At 39.4% G+C, this 19,168-nt stretch overlaps 1 protein-coding gene across 1 annotated transcript; it reads right to left on the bottom strand.

Annotated features, from left to right (window-relative positions):
* Positions 1 to 16: 16 nt before the first annotated feature.
* Positions 17 to 17,158, bottom strand: DGKE (diacylglycerol kinase epsilon). The gene is made up of 11 exons (XM_049811791.1): positions 16,273 to 17,158; positions 14,439 to 14,598; positions 13,791 to 13,910; positions 12,733 to 12,876; positions 10,672 to 10,829; positions 10,323 to 10,374; positions 10,059 to 10,172; positions 9,494 to 9,565; positions 8,840 to 8,967; positions 7,774 to 7,885; positions 17 to 7,455 (listed from the first exon to the last, which is right to left on the bottom strand). Exons 1-11 carry the CDS (start codon positions 16,728 to 16,730, stop codon positions 7,264 to 7,266), a joined length of 1,710 nt encoding a protein of 569 aa, XP_049667748.1. The 5' UTR covers positions 16,731 to 17,158; the 3' UTR covers positions 17 to 7,263.
* Positions 17,159 to 19,168: the final 2,010 nt, after the last annotated feature.

Genomic DNA, 19,168 nt, shown 5'->3' with positions numbered 1-19,168 from the left:
GAGGAGCAGGAAAAACTGAGTTTAAATACTTTAATTCACACACTTTAATCTACAGAGAAATACAGTACAAATAACAAGACAACAAAAAGATGCATTAGGAAATTCAGTAACCGAGTCAGTGCTGTGAAAAAGTCTGTATTTACAAACTTCTATGAAGAATATGGAGCAGATGTTTCTCAAAGGAGCCTTCTGGGAGCTTAAGTCACAAGAGACAGGCCATGACACAACTCACTGAAGACAAAAGTTTTCTTCAGTTTCGCTTACGTTAATGTGGAGTACTGCCATAGAACTGGGTGGAGTTCTGTGACTTCAGTGAAGTTGCAGCTTCTTACAGACAGAACCTGGCCCAAGTACTCAAATAATACACATCACCCGCATGTAATGATTTGAGCAAACGTCACAATTACAGGGGGCTATGGTATTATCACCTGCTTCAGAAATATTGGATGAAGCCAATGAGGGTGCAGAGACTTTTATGAGACGTTCCACAATCACACTTCCTGTGCCTATGCAGCAAATAAAGAACACACTTCCCAGCTTTTATGACTAAGAATTTTACAGTAATACCTCCTTATCCCCTCATTTCAGCCTGCCTCCTTTTAAAAAACAAAAGAAAAACAATTTGGGATTTGAAAGCATCACTTGATGTAAAAAAAAAAATAATTAAGCACATTTTGACTTTAAACATTTAAATTGGACATTCAATATTAGGTTGGCTGGTTATTTCTTTGCAAGTAAGATCTCATATACTTTACAGCTATGAGCAGTCAGGTTTGCTCTGAGTTTTTGTTTTCTGAGAAGAGAGGTGGGAACAGTGCAGACAGCTTTTGCTTATATTTGGGCACTAAATAATATATATCTCAAACTTCACCATACGGAAACAACTGTTCCATCGAGAGTACACTGATCACTCCTTCCTCACTGTTCTGTGGGAAAACCAAAAAAATACTGAATCCCAAACCACCTTTCTTGGTTGAAAAAAACCTAAGATGTTATAAATTCTACTTTTGATGTATTACTTGCATTTTAAGCTCATTTTTTCCCTGTTTAGTGCAACTTCAGAATAAATGCATAAACACATTCAATACAAATCCCAAGTCACAGCATCACAGTATTTCCAAGCTAAACAATAACTTTTTTTTGTTGTTTTTAAACTGTTAACATGCTGGTATTTTCTTGCAAGTAGTTATTACTAACTTAAAGTTACACCTCTTCAAGGTAACATTTTTACAGTATTCTGGTCACCAATTACTAAATAGAAATAAATCCTATACATATTGAACTTACAAGCTACAAAAATAAAAATCCATCTATAAAAATCCTAGAAAGAGAAAATGGCTGGAGGTACTCTAAGGATTACAGCAGTTCGTAGTGGACAAAATGGCTTTTGAGGGATGTAAACTTTGAAGATACAGAATGCAGTAAACTCACAGTGTAAGTTCCCACTTACTCTTTAAAATTATTTTTATGCTGAAATCTACAAACAAGTTGCAAATGAAACAACGCAAAAAATGAATTACATACAGCAATAAGGGTATACAGCACAGTAAACAGGGCAGTATTAATGGGAAACAAAGTAAAATTTTGAATACATTCATACTTTTGAACAGTTAAGGGCCGGATCCTCAGCTAACGTAAGTCCGCATAACATCACTAGGTTTAGTCAAGGCATGTGGCTTTACTCCAGCTAGAAGTCTCTCCCTGAGATGCCCAAAACCTGAACTGGATATTCAGCACTCTTAGTGAGACAGAGAAATTTTGATCATGCCATGCTTTTAGAACTGTGGCCTAAATGAATTTGAAATAGAGAATGTGTAAATTATCTCAATGTACTTACTTGCTAAATGAACAAGTGGTCTCTGTTGTCTCATTCCTGTGTTCAAGAAGCAGCTATCATTTCTCAGAAAAAAAGTCAGAGCATTTTTAAAGAAGTGGTTCACATTCAACAGGATCAGTTACGTACTAGTATTTTTAAATCTGAAGATATCCTAGTTTACTCCTAACTGAAGGGTCAAATCTTTTTTCTCTTCCAAAAGGAAGAAAACTGCTAGTAGTCAGTATGAAATAAAGAACAAAAAAGGATTTTCAGTTAAAACACATGCAAAGATTCCTAAGTGTCCTACTCTTACCCATAGATTAAATAACTAGGTTACAGTGGTGCTCTACCAAAAAGCATTTGTTGCCAAGTAACAAAGAATAACTATTATAACATTGATACCATTATGCTGTTCACAGCTAAGGTACAGTGCTTTAAGGTTTTTTTTTAACCAGTGAGATACAATAACATACACTACGAAAGCTATGAGCTTCAGTGCAACATAATGGAGAACCAGAAGGAACTGGCCAAACTGAAAACCAGAACCTTTAACCATCAGTTCTCAAAACCTGTGGAGAATGGGGAGGTTCCTCCCCAGCAGCAAAGAGCAAAAATTGTACTTTCAAAATAGGTCTGGGGGACTGGGAACCTTTGGAGGTCTTTCTAATATCTTCCAGGTGTACTGATGGTGACTGAGAAAGCCAAACAGGTGGGTTATTGTGCTAATAATAAGCTGTGCAAAGCCATTCTAATTTTCTTTTCTGACAAGCTAGCTGGCATGAAGGGTAAAGGGGATAGAAGAAAAGCTCACTATCCTGATTTCAGGAGAGCTTTTGATACTGTCCCAAATGACATTTTTAGCTGAAAGTGAGTCAGCATAAGATGCTTAATTAAATGACTGAGGAAAAGAAGTACTTACTGAGTAGGTGTAAACACTAGCAAGACAAAATGTACAGGGGAACAAGTTTCTCAATCTGAATCAGCTGAAGTTATACAGAAGAAACTATTAACTTACTCTTGCTATAAGCATTGCCTCAACAAGATGATTTTCCCCAAGTATGTTCAAACATGGTAGCATTTTCTTTTGCAACCAGAAGAAACTCAAGTCTGTTTTCCAAGAGCATGAACTTAAAGCATCTAAGTAAAGTAAATGTTGTTTCAAGTTACTTAGTGCCTAAGAAAAGCAAGACCTGGAAAAAAAACCCTATGAAGGGGCAACATTGAAAGTGAACATATAAAAAAAGAGTATCAAATGCATACATTATGCTATACAGTCTTTACATCGCAAACATGAAATGCAATTCATAACAGTGCTAGCTGAGAAAAATGTTCAAATTTGAACATAATTCCAAATTAATTTGAAACAGGAATATCACCATTGCAGTAGAAAGAAAACATGAGACTGTGTTCTTTAATAACTGCAGTAATTCCAAAGTGCTGTTAAAAGTATGCTCTAAATACTACCCTAACGTGCTTTAAACACCAGGAATAATAGACATACTTAGGAAAAAAAAAAAACGTAAGTGAATGCCATTCACCTCAACTATTTCTGAAGATGAAGAATGCAAGTTTGGGCTTCAGATGCCTTTTAAAAAAGTCCAGATATGGAGAAAGATCCAAAATGCATGTGGCATTTGAAACAGTTTAACCCTGCTATGAATTGCTGAAGTGAAAACACAAAGTAAAACAAAGCCTATGACAAGAAGTTCTATGCACATGAAAATAGGCACACACATCCTGTGCGTGTAAACAAGTGAGGTTTGAGCAAGGCAGGAAGCTGACTCACAGAAAGGCTCTCCATACAACTTTAAATTTTTTGTACTGCATGTCATAGGAGTGAGAACCTACAGTAAAGAAAGTTATCGGGATCTGACCAAAAGTCAGTTAAGCTAGTGTATGCAGCAATAAAACTTAAAAATAAACTTTGTGAATTGATTATTCAGCCTGTACGTTTTACACAAAGGTATGCTGTATGAAGACTGCCAGAAGAAACTATTATTTATCTTTTTGAAACATCACTTTCACAATTTTTCCAGTGTTAATCGTTAACAGGGTAAGGGAAAATTCTTCAGTGCAGGACATGAGATCCAGCTGCAGAGTACCCCCTTCTGGATAGAGAATGTACTGCAGTATTTTCAGGTTTCCACTCTGCTTTCAGAAGAGCTAGAGTAGCTTTTTGTACTGGTGCTTTATGCACCTACAACATTAAAGCAGCATGTAACAGTTTTACAGTCACAACGCAGACATGACAACATTAAGCAGCTACAGGTACATTAAAAATTAGAAAAGTTCATTTATGCTAGCATTAGAATGTGGGTGCCCATTGCTGACATTTACTGTCTGCAGTCTAACTAACACTTAAAACAGTTTGATAAAAATAACTCAAACCAGGCTTTAACCCAATTTGCAACATACTGGAAAGGAGGATACATTGAAATCAAAGGACAGCATGTTGGAAACACCAAGACTTCCCAACAGATTCTAGTGCTAACACTGTATGTTTAAAAAGAACTTTTTTTTTTTCCTCATGCATGACAGCTACATATAGTTACAATAGAAGGATGACCCCATGTCTGACTGGGAACTAGACACTTCAACCTTACAGAATATTCTCCATACCATAAATACAATTTTACAAGAGGCTTCCCCATGCTTAACAACAGCTACGTTTGCTACCTATCATTTGCTGCAATGACTAACAGTCAATTTGTGAAACACAAACTTCTTCACTTCCACATGCAAGGAGGGGATGATCTGTCCAACAGAAACAAGACCATTTACCAGGGGTTTTCCCAAACAAGCACCCATTTAGATGCTACTTTCACTTCCAATTCTGCTTTGTTTCTCCAAAAGGAATAATGGATTCACATTTCCCAAAGAGGATTTCACGCATTTAGGACTGGACTCCTAGCAAGCCACAGTAAGCGGGAGGACCTTGCCTGCACAAACATAGTGCAACATCACTGGTACCCACTCAGGCAAAGCACAAGTGGAGAAGCCAGCTCACCTACTGTAAAAGAGGGAGACTTTCAAAGTCCTGACATAATTTTTTTTTCTTCTAGATGTCAGGAGTTCAAAAAGTGAAGTTTTTGAACAGTTAAAGGTTCTTAGGCTATAAAAGAATTTGAATAATCATGTGATCAACTTCAGGTAACTCTTTAAACTGTGTTATGAATAGTTTAGATTAAGTAGCCAGCAGTGTCATTTCTCTTGAGAAAACGCTGCCTTTCATAGCACATACCCTGCTTTTCCAGAGACTTGTTGTTTGTTTGTAAACAATAGTTAGGTAAAAACCATAGCAGAGAACTTAATTATTTTTAGGATGCTGATGGTTACAAGTTTTTTTTTAAAAATTAATAACTAGTAAGATTTTTGAAGCCAATACAAATCGAACCTCATAACTGAAAAAAAAGGTAGTGGATTTGTCTAACATACTATACTTTGGGGTATTTTAAACACTTTTTACATAGATTTAACTATTTGTTCTCTATATTTACATACAATAAAATAATTAAGATGAAGTGTATAAGGCTAATGAACATGGAATTTACAAATGGCTTCAGCTTTACAGTTCATTACACTCTAATCACATTTTCAGACATCTATAAATTCACTGATAATCAGTAGTATTTAAGGTCTAGTACATACACTTTCTACAATGAATACCATCAAGTTAAAAATGCTCTCTAAATTAGAGGATTACAACTGAAAGTTTTAAAAATACTGACTTTGCCAAGGTTTCAATAAATTATTTTAAAATATAAATAGTCCATTCACCATTAATGCAAACATCATTTTATAGATTGTTGAAAAACAGTTTCATTTTACAAAACCCAGAAACACAGCCTACTTTACCCGGTGGTATCGCTTTCGGTTAGCATAAAGAAAAAAAGAAAAAAAAAAAACCTGGGACAGTTCTGACAAAAGCAGCAACATTCAAAGTTCAGACCAAAGCTCTCAACTTCTCTTCTGATCTTAGCTTATACAGTATACCTTCAGCATAAATTATCTTCCTACTTGGCAGATCACTTTCAGTAACTCAACTGAACTTAACTGAATTACTTAGTGACAAATTTTAAACCTCAACTCATAGCTCTCACCTGCTCCGGGCTTAAAATACCTACAACAAAAGAAAAAAGGAGCAGATTTTTACTTCTGTTAATCATGAAGATGTTTTCACCTGAGAAGCTTTTAACCTGAGAAGCTTCAGATATGCCAAACTGACTGTTTCCATGTACTGTTGTACGTGTTCTTAACCTTTACTATCAGCATAGGCCACCAATCTTTTTCTCCCCCTATATTCATATGGGAAACGAAGTTTCAGGTCCAACAAAGTATCTTTGACACCCTAAGAGCCAGTCTGAAAACAAATGCTTCCATGCTTTTTTTCACAATCAAATTACACACATGAACGCCAGAACTTGCTAACCCCTGCAAACCTAGCTCTCAACCTCCACTCTTACAAGTTGAAACAGTTAACAGACTGACTTACCATTGATCATTTTCAGGTAATTACAAAGCAAGACCTTTAACAAGCCTTTAAAAAAATACCAAACGCATTTGTCCATCATCATTACTTCATTAAAACCCTCCTCTAAACAGCTAAAAAAGACACATCCTTTGTCCAAATTTTCCCGCACAAAGCCTCCTCAAGAACTATGATGTTGCTATGCACAAAAACTAGAATTAGTCTCTCACTGAACTGAAGCAGAGTCAGTCACAGTACCTCAGTGCAAGTCATAGTACAATTGTTTTGAAGTTGTATCTTGAGTACTCAGGACCACAGAAGTACTCTATCTATGGCTTACATAGCCACTGAAAAAGGTAATTTGCTAACAGAATATTTCCAGAAACCTTTGGTCCAAAAGCATCTTTCTTGCTAACCACCTTCCCAAGAGCTCCCAGATCCTCCGCTCTCCCAGTCAAGCATATCAATAGGCACTGCACAAGCAGGTGTACAGAAGAGTATTTGTCTTGCTCCCAAGAAGAGATGGCAGCCAGGAGCAGGCTGTTGTCAGAAAATCAGCCCACATCCTACTTGGTCTGGCTTTCTGTGCTGGAACTGTTCTGGGGAAGAGGGCAGGTGGAAGCAGGCCAAACTCCCAGCTGTTTCCCTTTCCAAGGGTATAAAATATTTTGCATTGTGTATGTGCAGAAGATCTGATTCCACAGCAAGGAAGGGCTGCAGTATCTGTCTCCTTCCTGCCATTAGAGTAACTAACTCCTCAAACTAGAAAGGCTGGGCATCACCACCAATCTAAAAGGCAAAACAGTTGTGGTAATTCAGCTGTGAAAGTTTTCATGAACGTAAAAGCATGGCTTTTTCCTCAGCTCTAGTTCATTCACAAATATGAACCTTACGGCATAAACCTTAATCTAGATTAGGCATTCTCAATGTTCTTAATGAGCTGAAGTTCATCACTGTATTAGGTTGAATTCTGCAAAATCTATACATCTTCGTCCATCTGTTCTCTCATGTGGTCTTGCTCAGACACGCTGGAAGCGTCATCATCTGTCTGTTCACCCGAGTGATACAACATCAGTGCATGTGTCTTATGAGTTATGGTAACAGTGCAGGGCCCCTGAGCCCACGGCTCTCCATCCACCTGCATCGGCATCTTTGAACTCTTCAAGATCAGCTAGTATTAAATAGAAGAACACACAATCATAGCAGTTCAAAGTAGCTCTGAAGATACCTTTTACAACTACAATATACTGATGCTGCACATTTTCAGCCTGGCCAGGGAGGAACTTAGTATATAATTAGTTGCACTTGTAGGCCACCACCCACAGCAACAGAAGACTGTGAATTATGACATAATTAATTTTTACTAAGCAAGAGAAACATCTAGCTTAACTGCAAACTGCAACTTCAGATCAGACAGTTGAGTGCTTGAGATTCTATACTGTGTATTAAAAAAACCATTTAGGGAAACAGGTTCATAAACACCACTTACCCTCACTGTATGTGCCTGCCCTAGGCGAACAGGATTTGCTAGTTTCACCTGAATCTGGGCACAGTGGAAAGAACCATGAACACCAACAACTTCCAGAAGTCCGTCGTCATGTCTATGAATTAAGAAAAGAGACACCTTTTAGTGATGCTTATGAGGTCTAGAATACCTGTCCAAATATTACACAGTCCTTTTATGGCTGTTCCTATAAAGGAGACAAATGTTATTCTACAAATATGTTTAAACCATCTATTTGAGCTGGACAACAAGTCACACTGAATGGCAAAGGAAGCCATACAAAAACGCAAATATGGAGCAATACACCAGCTGGTACACCCTAGCTAGCTTCTGGGAATTACGGATATATCCATAATTTCCAAGGATCACCATGCATACTTAAGGTCCACAGTGGATTTCTCTTTCAGATTTGTACAATTTTCTGTCTTTTCCCTCAGTTATTAATCTATGGGAAAATCTTTTAATGGCTTAACTTTTTAGATTTTGGTAAAGGACCTTGCCCAAACATTTTTTAGAAATCCAGGATCATAAGCCTTGTAACAGAACTATTAAGTATATTTATATATAAGGCTTCTGAAGAAGGAAATCACAAGAGGTAATAATTAATGTACCCATCTATTCTCTTTAGTATTGCTCCAGCCAACTTACTCAAGCACGGGAGTAAATTTTTTGGCTTGCATTGTTTTTACTTTTTATTTTAAGCTCTATTAAGATGTGTTCTTTTATATTCTGAAATGGACATATCTTCCACTTTTTGAAGGCTACCTTTATTTTTAATAGCCTCTTCAATGCTATTGCTTAATCATGCCAGACATTTTGAGAACATCTTAAAAAAAAAAAACCACAACCCAAAACTTAATGTGTGGGATGCACTTAGTCCAAGTCTCTAACATGAGGAAGATAAAAAAATCTGAGATAGCCTACTGTCACTAGGTAACCTTCTGACTTTCAGACAAGTCTGGCTACACAAGCACAGCCTACTGGAGGGAATTGCTTACACTACAAGAACTGTTAAAGGAAAAAAAAAAAAAGAAAAAGATGCACCATGTACCTCGCCAAGGGGTAAGGTTCATCACCCATTCCTTCCCAGAGCCTACAGCCACCTCCCCAATATCCAATATTCAGGACAATGATGCCTTCCAAATTGGGCAACTCTATTCTCTCACCATCCAACTCTAGCTTTAAAAGACAAACAGAAGTTAATTACTGTGGATCAAATTCAGTATTTCAATATAAGCTAGTTATTTTCTTTATGCATTTAATAGGCTTCCACTTGAAGAAAAACTAGCCCTGTACAAATAGAACATGTTTTCTTTTCATACTTTTAAAAAATGACTTCTGATATCACAAGATATCCTAAGGTGTAATAAGTTTCTATTAATAGAGAAAAGAAAAAAGGAACTCTCACTTATATATAAGTCTCTGGTGCTAAGGCAAATTTTATCTGAATATCAGTACTTGAACTCATAGAACTGAGTCAAGGCCAGAAAAAAATTGAGGAATTTTCAGTAAGCTCAAAGACATGAATTCCATGAAGTAAGCTGCAGATAGCAAAAGTTACATCAAAAATAGTCCAAGTCCAGAGTTATCCTTATACAAATATCACATAGATGTAAGCTGCAAAGCTCTTCCCTTTTTCTTTCACAAGGTAAGTTTTCACATTCCAGTGACTGTCCAGAGAATAAGCAAGTTAAAAAAAACTTACCTCAACCTTTTTGTTAAGATCTTTACATTCTTGTACTAAGCAGTCTTTGGTTCCATAAAAAAAATAAACAGCCTATAAAAACCAAAACAAGGAGAACAGAAAACACTGTTAGAAAAAGACAATACATACAAAGACTATTTGAAATATTCATGTATAGTTATTGTTCTGCAAACCTTAACTAAAATTCATACTTAACATATTTGCACATCCTTCAACTAAGCTTTCTTCATGAGATAGGCTACAACTTGCATAAGAAACTTGCTTTCCACTTTAAAAGGAAATAGGCAAGGTCCTTAACCCATTAAGTTTCAAAGCAAATGAAACATTCTAAACAAAAAACTGAACAAACACCATATTCTGTAAGCAAGCAAGCAGAGGCAAGGCAGAACACCTGTGAGTGGGCTGGAAACATATTTTACCCATGGAATCCCCTCCCTAAGAAAAATGAGTTCAAACTCTTAAAATGGCATGAAAGGAAGTAGGGGAGTAAAGTAATGTAAAGCAAAAAATAGTCTTAAGTCAAGTCAACAACTACAAGGAGAAAATGTCACTTTACCAAACACACCTTATTAATAATTCTGCTGGAAAACAGAGAGGGAGTCTTCTCACGATGAGCATGAAAATTTAAAGCCATGAGAGCATCAGGTCCTATAGAAAAGTAGTTGTTCATGGTGAATACCTGTAAGACAGAACTTCTAGTTATGGTCTTATTAAATATAATTATTAGGATTTAAAAGTCACGATGTTTAACAGGAAATAGGTAACCAGAAAAATAAGTATAAACATACAAGTATTCCACAGAATCCGTGTTTATACTTGCAAACCATACCTTTGGTTTCCTTAAGTTGTAGTATCCTTTGTTTGTTACTTGAACCTTCCATCTGAAAAACAACAGCCATTACTTAGACTCATGACAGCCTGTTCTCACTTAGTATCAAAGCTGTAGTCAGGAATCTCATATCTATACTGGGATCAAGTAAAAAGATTCAAACTTAGTTAAATTATGAAGGAGTTAAGCCTTGTAGAACAACTAAATAAAGACCAATTTTGGACCTCAGTCATTTTGCAGTTCCCTCCAGCAACACTTGTATTTCTTTACACATACTGCTGCAAATGGCTATCACTAGAGCTATAGTAGTATTTGTTTCTATAGAATTTATCTTTCGACTGTTACTTACCTGTCTAGTTTGATTCCATCTGCCTCCATGACATTTCGTAAGATTTGTTCTACAGGGACTTCTCCAGCATAACCTGCACCCCAGCCCAGTGTATTAGACAGGTCATTACCTGTTCCCAGAGGTAAAATTGCAACTTGTGGAATATAACGTTCTTGCCCCTAGGATACAAAACCACTGCATATTAGTTCCTTCTTCAGCACTCATGTTCTCCCTTATACCCCCAAATGTTCAGGTTAGATAAATAGCATTCATCTTCAGAGCAGCTTGTTACATAGTGCAGAGCAATAGAGCTGGCAGCGTTAGTATAGCAGATGGCACATTTAAGTACTTATTGTAGGGATAATGCAAAGGAAGGAAATGTTAAACCATTGTGCGAAGAAAAGAGAATACAAACACAGTATAGAACAATGCATTATTAATACTGAACAGAGTATGCCTTCAAAAGAATGATGCTTTGGATCTAGAAGTGGAAGCCTGAACTTCTCATCTGATTTCCTGATTATATGCTGCTGACTTGCTGCAGCCATGGTAAGTTACTAACATCATTACTGCACATACTTCTGGGAAATGATATGAACATTAAGAGTGACGTAACACACAAGGCTGTGAACCAAAACAAGACACCAAAATGCTCTTACAAGACTGAAATGAGATTAGGTCTAAAACAACAGATACATATAACACTAGAGTATTCAACCATGGACAGACATTCACATACTCAAAGAAGGAAAGTCAGTATCTAAGTTTCAGTGGTGCCACATACACACACAGATCCAACTGTTATCAACAGATGGAGCAGACAATAATCACCTCGGCAGATCACAGAGTAAGTGACAGAACCAGACATTCAAAATGGCCACCTGAGCAAAGGTCTTTGCTCTCTTTACCACAGAAGGGTGAACAGTTATTTCAGATGTACTATGGCCTTTGAAATTCAGCTGTGAAAAGTACTTGCAATAAGTGGCATTATGGTTACTATTTTTTCAAGAAGAGTTATCAGCCAGGTAACCTGTATTTGAGAGTCAAGATAAATGAAGGGAGCAAATAACCTACTGCTGATAATAAAAAGGTTTTGCTGATAATCTCAACAGTATTTATGTAATTCCAATGACTCAATTTGAATACTTGGAAACAAAGAAGAACCCAGACTTCATCAACCGTATTGGCTCTGAGGACAACATATCAAGTGTCCAAGACCAAGTAACCATATACTCATATTCATTAACCTTTATAGTTACACTTTGCTGCATTTCTATTTTATCAGTCAAAGAAGCTCACTTTGACTATGCATGAAGTTGTAAAAATGGCCTTCAACTACAACATTTCTTGTATTAACAAGAAAGCCACAGGAGAAAAAAAAAAAAAAGGATATAAGAAGAGTAACTTTCCTCCTTCTATCACTAGAGAAAAAGTTTATTAGGTAAAGCACTAAAGCCCTAGTAATTATTTTTCATTCTTAATTTTCTCAGGAGTTCTTAGTAGTACCCTGTAAATTGGAATATCGTCCATTTCAAATCAACAGTAAACATACAGCTTATTTTTTCCTTCTCTACTTGCTGTTAATAGGCGAGGCTGCAGACTGATAGATTCTTCAGAATATATGATAAGGAGCAGAAACAAATTACTGCACTTATTCATGCACTGGCAATATAACCAGTGTAGCCAGCAAAATTATGAGGTTATTATAAAAGATTGAGCACGCTGGGAGAAAAAAAACGGTCAGAGCACATTAGCCATTATTAGCCATGCCATTTATGACAAAATAAATCTGTTCAGACAAAGAGGAAAGAACAATGCATAAAATATTCTGCAGCTTGTTTTACAGAAAGAACAACTTTAAATATAATTTAAAAATCTAAAGCTTTCGTATTTTTCCTGAACTACAGGGACTCATAACAAGATGCATTCCCGCCATATGAACAAGCAATTCTGCAAATATTTCTCCATAGGCTTATTCAGTAAGATGAAAACAATAAATGCAGGTAAGAGAATAGTTGTAGCACTTTAGCAGCTCCAAAACTCATTTCACCGTAAGACATCTTTTAATTTAAAACCCAATACCTTTATCTTCATTTCATCAATTGCATCCAGGACCCAGCCTACTGTGCCATCCCCACCACAGACAAGAACCCTGACAGCGTTGCAAGGCAGCAAGGTACAAAGTTGGAGTGCTTTAGCAGGTGCAATTTTGCTTAGATCAAAAACCTAGAAGAAAGGAAAATAGAGTTCCATAACTTCACAGAACATGACGCAGATTTGCCTCACAGATAAACAACTTCAAGAAGTTCATTCTAACGCAAAACAAAGATTCTCCATTTACAATATTACATTAGCAAATGAGCTGTCCTGACTTTTATGAGCAGGATTTGGTTTCCCAAATTCACAATAGAGCTCCAGCTGCTTAGCTAGAATAATTGTCATTGATAAACCAAGCAGACAGAGTCCTAAGAAAAGTCTGTATCTAGAGGCATTATGATGAATTCTGTCAAGATGAAAGACTTTAGGTAAAAGTTATTTTTAAATAGTCATCATACAAAGAGTTTTAGTCTTTAAAGGCTTATTGGGATGCATTTAAAACAAACACATACTGATTCCTATTAGGCTGTATTCTAAGTCTGGGTTTTGAACTTCAAAGGAAGAGTATTATACTGCAGCCAGGAAATCCAAGGAACAACTAACTGCCTTATGTCAACATCCTGTGCCATTGCAGTAGATTTTAAGGGGAAAGTGACAACACAAAGGAGCAACTGTAAACAACTGACATTTTCACAAGTAAAGTGAGGATTTAAACAAATACAGGTTTCAATTAAGAAGATCTAAATATTTTTCTAAAACTTGTACACTGTTTCAAGAGCCAGATACTTATCATTAAGAGAATTACTGCATGTGTTACTATAAGTAAAAAACTGGACCAGTTTTAGAACCATAACAAACTTGGGGGTGGGAGGAGCCTCTGCTTTTGGTCTCTCTCTATAAGAGTTCTTTCTAAAAAAACAAACGGCATGGATTTGTTTCCTTTACTGATCTTCCATAAGATCCTACTGCCATTGTGTAAGCAAAGTGATGTTTATTCTAATTTAAACTTTTCTTTTATTATAGTGGCTTTTCACTGTAAATACCTGAACAGGGTTCAGCAGAATTTTAAATTCTCCTAGTAAAGTTTCACCCATGTTGTTTCCACTACGAGTATTAGCCAGTATGATTACTGGCATCCAGTGTTTTCTGCAGTAAGGTACCACCTGCAAAAATGTAAAAGTCAGTCAGTCACACAAATACAGCATGTCTGAAAATGTTTAAAACCTTGCTCCAAAACCTGTCCCCTGTAAGTGCTGAAATGAGGAAGCTACCAATTAGTCTGAAGTAGTCAAACCAGAAACAAATACTTCTGATGCACCAAGGTCAAAGATTTCTGTTCTACAGTGCCTAGGACAACAAATACTACAATGTTATGAATACAGCCATAGAAAAATCACAAAACATTCAAGGAAGTAAGATACCCAAATCTCAGTGTTGTTTTGGAATAACAAAATCCGAACATCTGCTCATGCTTCAACTACCATGTTAATAAAATGAAAAACACCTCCAAATTAACACTGCAAGTACTTCAAATATATGGAAATATTCACCTGATAGTTATTAACCTGACAACGTACTGAGTTCAAGTTTTACTATGTGGGGTTTTTGTTCGGTTTTGGTTTTGGTTTTTTTTTGTTGTTTTTGTTTTTTTTTTTAATATATTACAAAACTAAGAAACAGTAGACAATTACCTTTTCATAATTGGTTCTTCTGTCTTTACGAATCTGGTTGATTGTAGACAAATAGCATGGTGGAATAATTAAGTCTCTGAATTCTCCAAAGGTACACTCCTCAGTCTTTAAACAATCCATCATGCATTCATCATGTACAGTGTACTGACACCACACACATCTGGAAAAAAGACCAAAAAACCATGAAAAAAATCCTCAAACAACAGGCACATCGATTTTGCTCATTTATTTTAGCTAGACTAGCTTTCTGAAAAGTACTTACGTTTACATGCACCATTATAAGTAATGTTTTAAGCACATTACAGAGAAAAGCATGCATTGGAAGTTTACATGACTATGTATTGGCTACAGAAAATTACATAACTTGGTCATGTGCTTCCAAGTCTAGAAAAGCATTTGAATTCCGTGGAAAAAAACCCAACCCAATGGTTTTAAATTAATTCTATTCTTTTTAATTCCAAAAGCAAGTGCTATAAATATCTTCTTACATTGTCTGCAATATTAACAGTTGCACTGAGAAACTGAACTCCTATCCATCCTTAAAGAGCACAGCTAAATCACTAGAGTTCAATTTAACAAAGCGCTACTAGTAATACTAATTAATAAATTTCTTAAGATTGATAATACCTCTTTTAAGTCTGAAACCTAAAAGGTTACACAATACTGTACAAGGCTGATGGGATATTGTTATGCAAAACTGCTCAGCCTTTTGACCTGTTCTAAAAGCTGTCCTGGAAAACAGACTAGAACAAGAGGAAATACTGCAATATCCGCTGCCAGCCTCTGCAGAATGTTAATCCTTGTTTGCTACATCCAAAGCCTTGGTTTAAGCAGCTGCGAAAGCTATTTTTGGAGTCCTTCTGACTAATCCAGCGCACAACTAGAGTAGCAATGATACTTGTGTGACTTTCTTCTTTTCCTCTTCTTCCTTCCTTCCCCCTTTGCCCCCAAACCCCTCTCCTTCCCTCCTCTCCTACACAACACTGTCTCTCAAGGTTTATGCTCATTTACACTGTAATTCTGCTACTTACCAAGCAATTTGACAGTATCACACAGAAGCAAAGCAAAAGCTGGCAGAATACATGCTGGAAAGATGACATCCTTTGAGAAGGCTGAGGTAACACTTATACTGTACCCAGGACCTGGAACAGTAGCACTATACTTGGGCACAACATGCCACTATGTGTCATGCTGACAACTTTGTAAGCAGCCTTACTGATGACAGTGCAAGCCCATTCAATGGTTCCTTAATATTTTTTAACATTCTTACCACAAACTTTTAACAATAGATTATATTACAGTGGCTTTTAAAACTTCCCATTAGCTTTTTTTGAGTATCCTTAAAAATGAACTTAAAACAGCAATAGGATGGTTGGTTGTTCTAGTTACACTGAGCTGATGCCAATTTTGCAGAGACGCATACGCATTTTGGTGCTCTGAATTGTGAGCTGTGCCACCCAAATTGCTCAGGATATCCACTGTACAAATGACAAGTGCATTAGAACCTTCTTAAGGTCATCCCCTGAAATATAAACTCTGATACAGAGAGCCTTTTATATGTAATTATACAGCAGCTAGCACATCATGCTGAAGTAATGCAATTAAGAGAACAAGTGGAGATGAGATGCAATGACATACTCTTAATCTACGACTCAAATTACCCACAAGCATCCATTTTAATTTTAGGTTCTTTGAAGCTGTTTTTTTAACAGAATTTCATATCTGACTACTGCAGGATCCCCTTCGGGGTAACATGTTCCAATAACCCCGCGGCAAATACAATACTGATATGGTATCGTACTTTCTCATACAAAGTCAAATTCCCTTGCAGTACCTGTAGTCGCAGAGCTTGGGCTGTGTGCCGCACTGTTGTTTGCATATCATACAGCAGCTGCAGAGCGGGACGTTGCCTCTGATCCAGTGGTGTGGCATAGACCTGTGGGCTCCACCATCACTCCTCATCATAATTTCCTTGCAGAGAAAAAGCTGGTCTGCCTTCTTGAGGCATCCTTCGCTGACACGCAGGCCACAGCAGTTGCAGAAAGCACCCTGGAGGATGTGCTGGGCACACACGCAGCAGTAGGAGGGTTGGCCAAAGAGGTCTGTGTAGTGCCAGTCATGCTTGCTCTTGCGAAAGATGTCTCGTATTAATACCTGCCGCCGGGACCGCTGGAAGCTGCACCACAAGGTGATCAGCACCGGCAGGATCACAGAGCACAGAGTCCAAAACACCAAACTCCAGTCTGCGACCACCGAGGAGGAAGCGTCGCTTCTGCTCTCCGTCCCTTCCATTCCTCAGCAGCTCGGCCTCGCCAGCCTAACCCCTCACACCAGCCGGGCAGAGAGCAGGGGGAGCCCGGGAACGGCCCCCTCGTTCAAGGTGCCAACGCGCGGCTTCGCCGAACATCTTTTAATCCCTTCTTAGGGCTAAGCACCTATTCGCCCCACATCTGACCTACCAACCGACAGAAGGATTTCAGTGCTGGCCAGGTGCGAGGGGCTCCTCCGCTGCCTGCCCGGGCCTAGCGCAAGCCCAGCTGGCGCCCGACCTCCTCCCGGCCCGGCCCTTCTCTTCTCTCACCCAGGGGTCAGCAGGGAGCCGCCACACGGCTCCGGCTGCCCCCAAACGCCCCGCTTCCACTCAGGCCCCTCTGCGGGCGCGGAGCGGGGGACGACGACGACGACGGGACCGGGACCTCGCCGAGGCCCCGGCCCCTCACACCGCCTCCCCTCAGGCCGCCGCGCCCCCCTCCCCCCCCCTTCGCCGGGGACCGCCGCCGTCCGCCCTCTCCCCGCGGCGGGGGCTTCCCCGCGGCCGCCTGCGCTGGGCCGAGGGGCGGCCGGCAGCGCCCAGGGCGGGAGGAGACGAGCGGCGGGCGCCAGGGATGCGCTTGGGCGGCGGAAGCGGAAGCGGCGGAGGGCGGTTGCCAGGCGACGGGCGCCGCCCGGAAACGGGGCGGGCGGGCGGGCGGGTGGGTTGGTTCGTTAGCGGTTTATCGCGACTGTCGGCAGCCGCGACAGCGTGCGGCAGAGCGGCCCGGCTTCAGCGGGAGCTGGGGCAGAGGGCCGCGGCCGCTTGGGCGGCGAAGGGCCTCGGTGGAGGAGGCTGCCCGGCTGCCGCGGTATTTGTTCCTGTATTACCCCAACCATAAGTGCTTCCCCCCAACTAATTTCCTTCAGTCCTTACGTGTTACGCTGTTTCCCCTGTACCGGTTCTAAAAATAAATAGTTGCTGCTGTTAGAAACCACAGTGGTTTGCGCTTTCAAAACAGTATCTCGAACAATTGCATAAATCCACACAACAGACACAGCCCTTCTTGGGTTTTAGGCTGTCTGTGTCTTAAAACGCACGCTGAAAAATGCAAATATTCCACGTTTCGGCAGTACTCGGGTTTCCGAGAAAAGTCCCATAACGGGACGTGGGAACCCCAGAACTGCCCAGCCCCTGAACTGCTTCGTTTCCATCACCTTTCACTCTGGTCCAGCCCTCACACCTACGGCGCTCTCGCTTTTAGCCCATGATTCTGTCAGATTTTTATAAACTGATAAGTGACTGTGCGAGCAGTTGTGCTAAGCCAGCCGGGCTAGCTGAGGAGACGTGCCTCGCTGGTGTTCCCTGAAGCTAAGGACACCCCGAAGGCGTCCGTCCGAGGAGGCATTCGCAGAGCCCCTCTTCTCGCCTGCTGTTTGATTTCTTGAACCTTCCCGTATTGTAATGTTTTTGAGACCCCCAGCGCTCTGCCAGGTCTCACTGAAACTGGCCGACTCGTGCAGACACGGTGGCACAGCCAGAATAAACACCACTTCTTTAGGAAATAAACAGGCACAGATGAGAAGGGCTGCTCAGAGCCAGGCTGGCAAAGCCTGGGGGGATCCCTGTGGTGCAGGAGGTACGGGGATGTGCCGCACCTTTCCCTCGGAGGGCAAGTGCTAATTACGCACGTCCCTCGTGTGAGAGCCGGTGATGAATTCTGACTACCTATTTCATATGCTATATTCAAAGGGACACTTATTTCTTTTCCTACAAATCGGTGATGCTGGTGCCGTATGTCCGGCTCAGGGCTGCTCAGGGGAGATCCAGACAGTCACAGTTCTCAAGGCAGAAACTAGCTGTTTGCAATGACATTCGTTAACCTACATTCTTACTTCACACTATGCTTGCTAGTAAGGACATTTATAATCCTGTTTTCTACTAACTTGACCTGAAACGAGAAGAGTTATGTGAGTTTTCATTTGTATGGTTCTATTAATTTGATAAAAATCTCTCTGCTGTGTTTTTCAGCAGCGATAATTTGGCTTTGCTGGAGTTAAACCACATTAATATGTACTTCTGAGCTGGAGTAAAGTCAGAGACAATTTCTGAAAAAAGGGGCCCCTTTGCGGCTGACTTTGAGATTAACATTCAGTAATGGGCAATTGGTTCTTTTAAAGAACAATAGTTTACCTTAGGCACCCAAACCCATGGCTTGCTATGCTAAATGTAAGGTGATGTGTTTTATTTTCACAAATTTAGAATATCCAGTGTAACTCTGAAGCCTGAAGTGGAAAAAAGGTCTTCTATTTTCTTTCCCTCAGGAACAGAGTTATGCTGAGAATGTGTGAGCAGATAATAGCCTAATTCAAAACTTCAGGCCAGATGTTTTCAAAATCATACTATCGCTCAAATTAGTTAAAGCATAAACAAACATTTGTGACTGACGTAGCGACTTCAAATAGGCTAATGCCTCAGT

Source organism: Accipiter gentilis, chromosome 10 (assembly GCF_929443795.1).
Source record: "Accipiter gentilis chromosome 10, bAccGen1.1, whole genome shotgun sequence".
Lineage (NCBI taxonomy): Eukaryota > Metazoa > Chordata > Aves > Accipitriformes > Accipitridae > Astur > Astur gentilis.
Note: the sequence above shows the minus strand (reverse complement) of the source record. Positions and strands in the feature narration are given on the sequence as shown.

Bases quoted from the DNA above. Each gene is read 5' to 3' on its own strand.
- DGKE (XM_049811791.1), bottom strand. From the start codon at position 16,730: ATGGAAGGGACGGAGAGCAGAAGCGACGCTTCCTCCTCGGTGGTCGCA. The intron at 14,599-16,272 runs GTACTGCAAGGG...TCTTTTTTCCAG, and splicing joins CCCAAGCTCTGCGACTACAG to ATGTGTGTGGTGTCAGTACA. The intron at 8,968-9,493 runs GTAAGTTTTTTT...TGTCTTTTAAAG, and splicing joins ATCTTAACAAAAAGGTTGAG to CTAGAGTTGGATGGTGAGAG.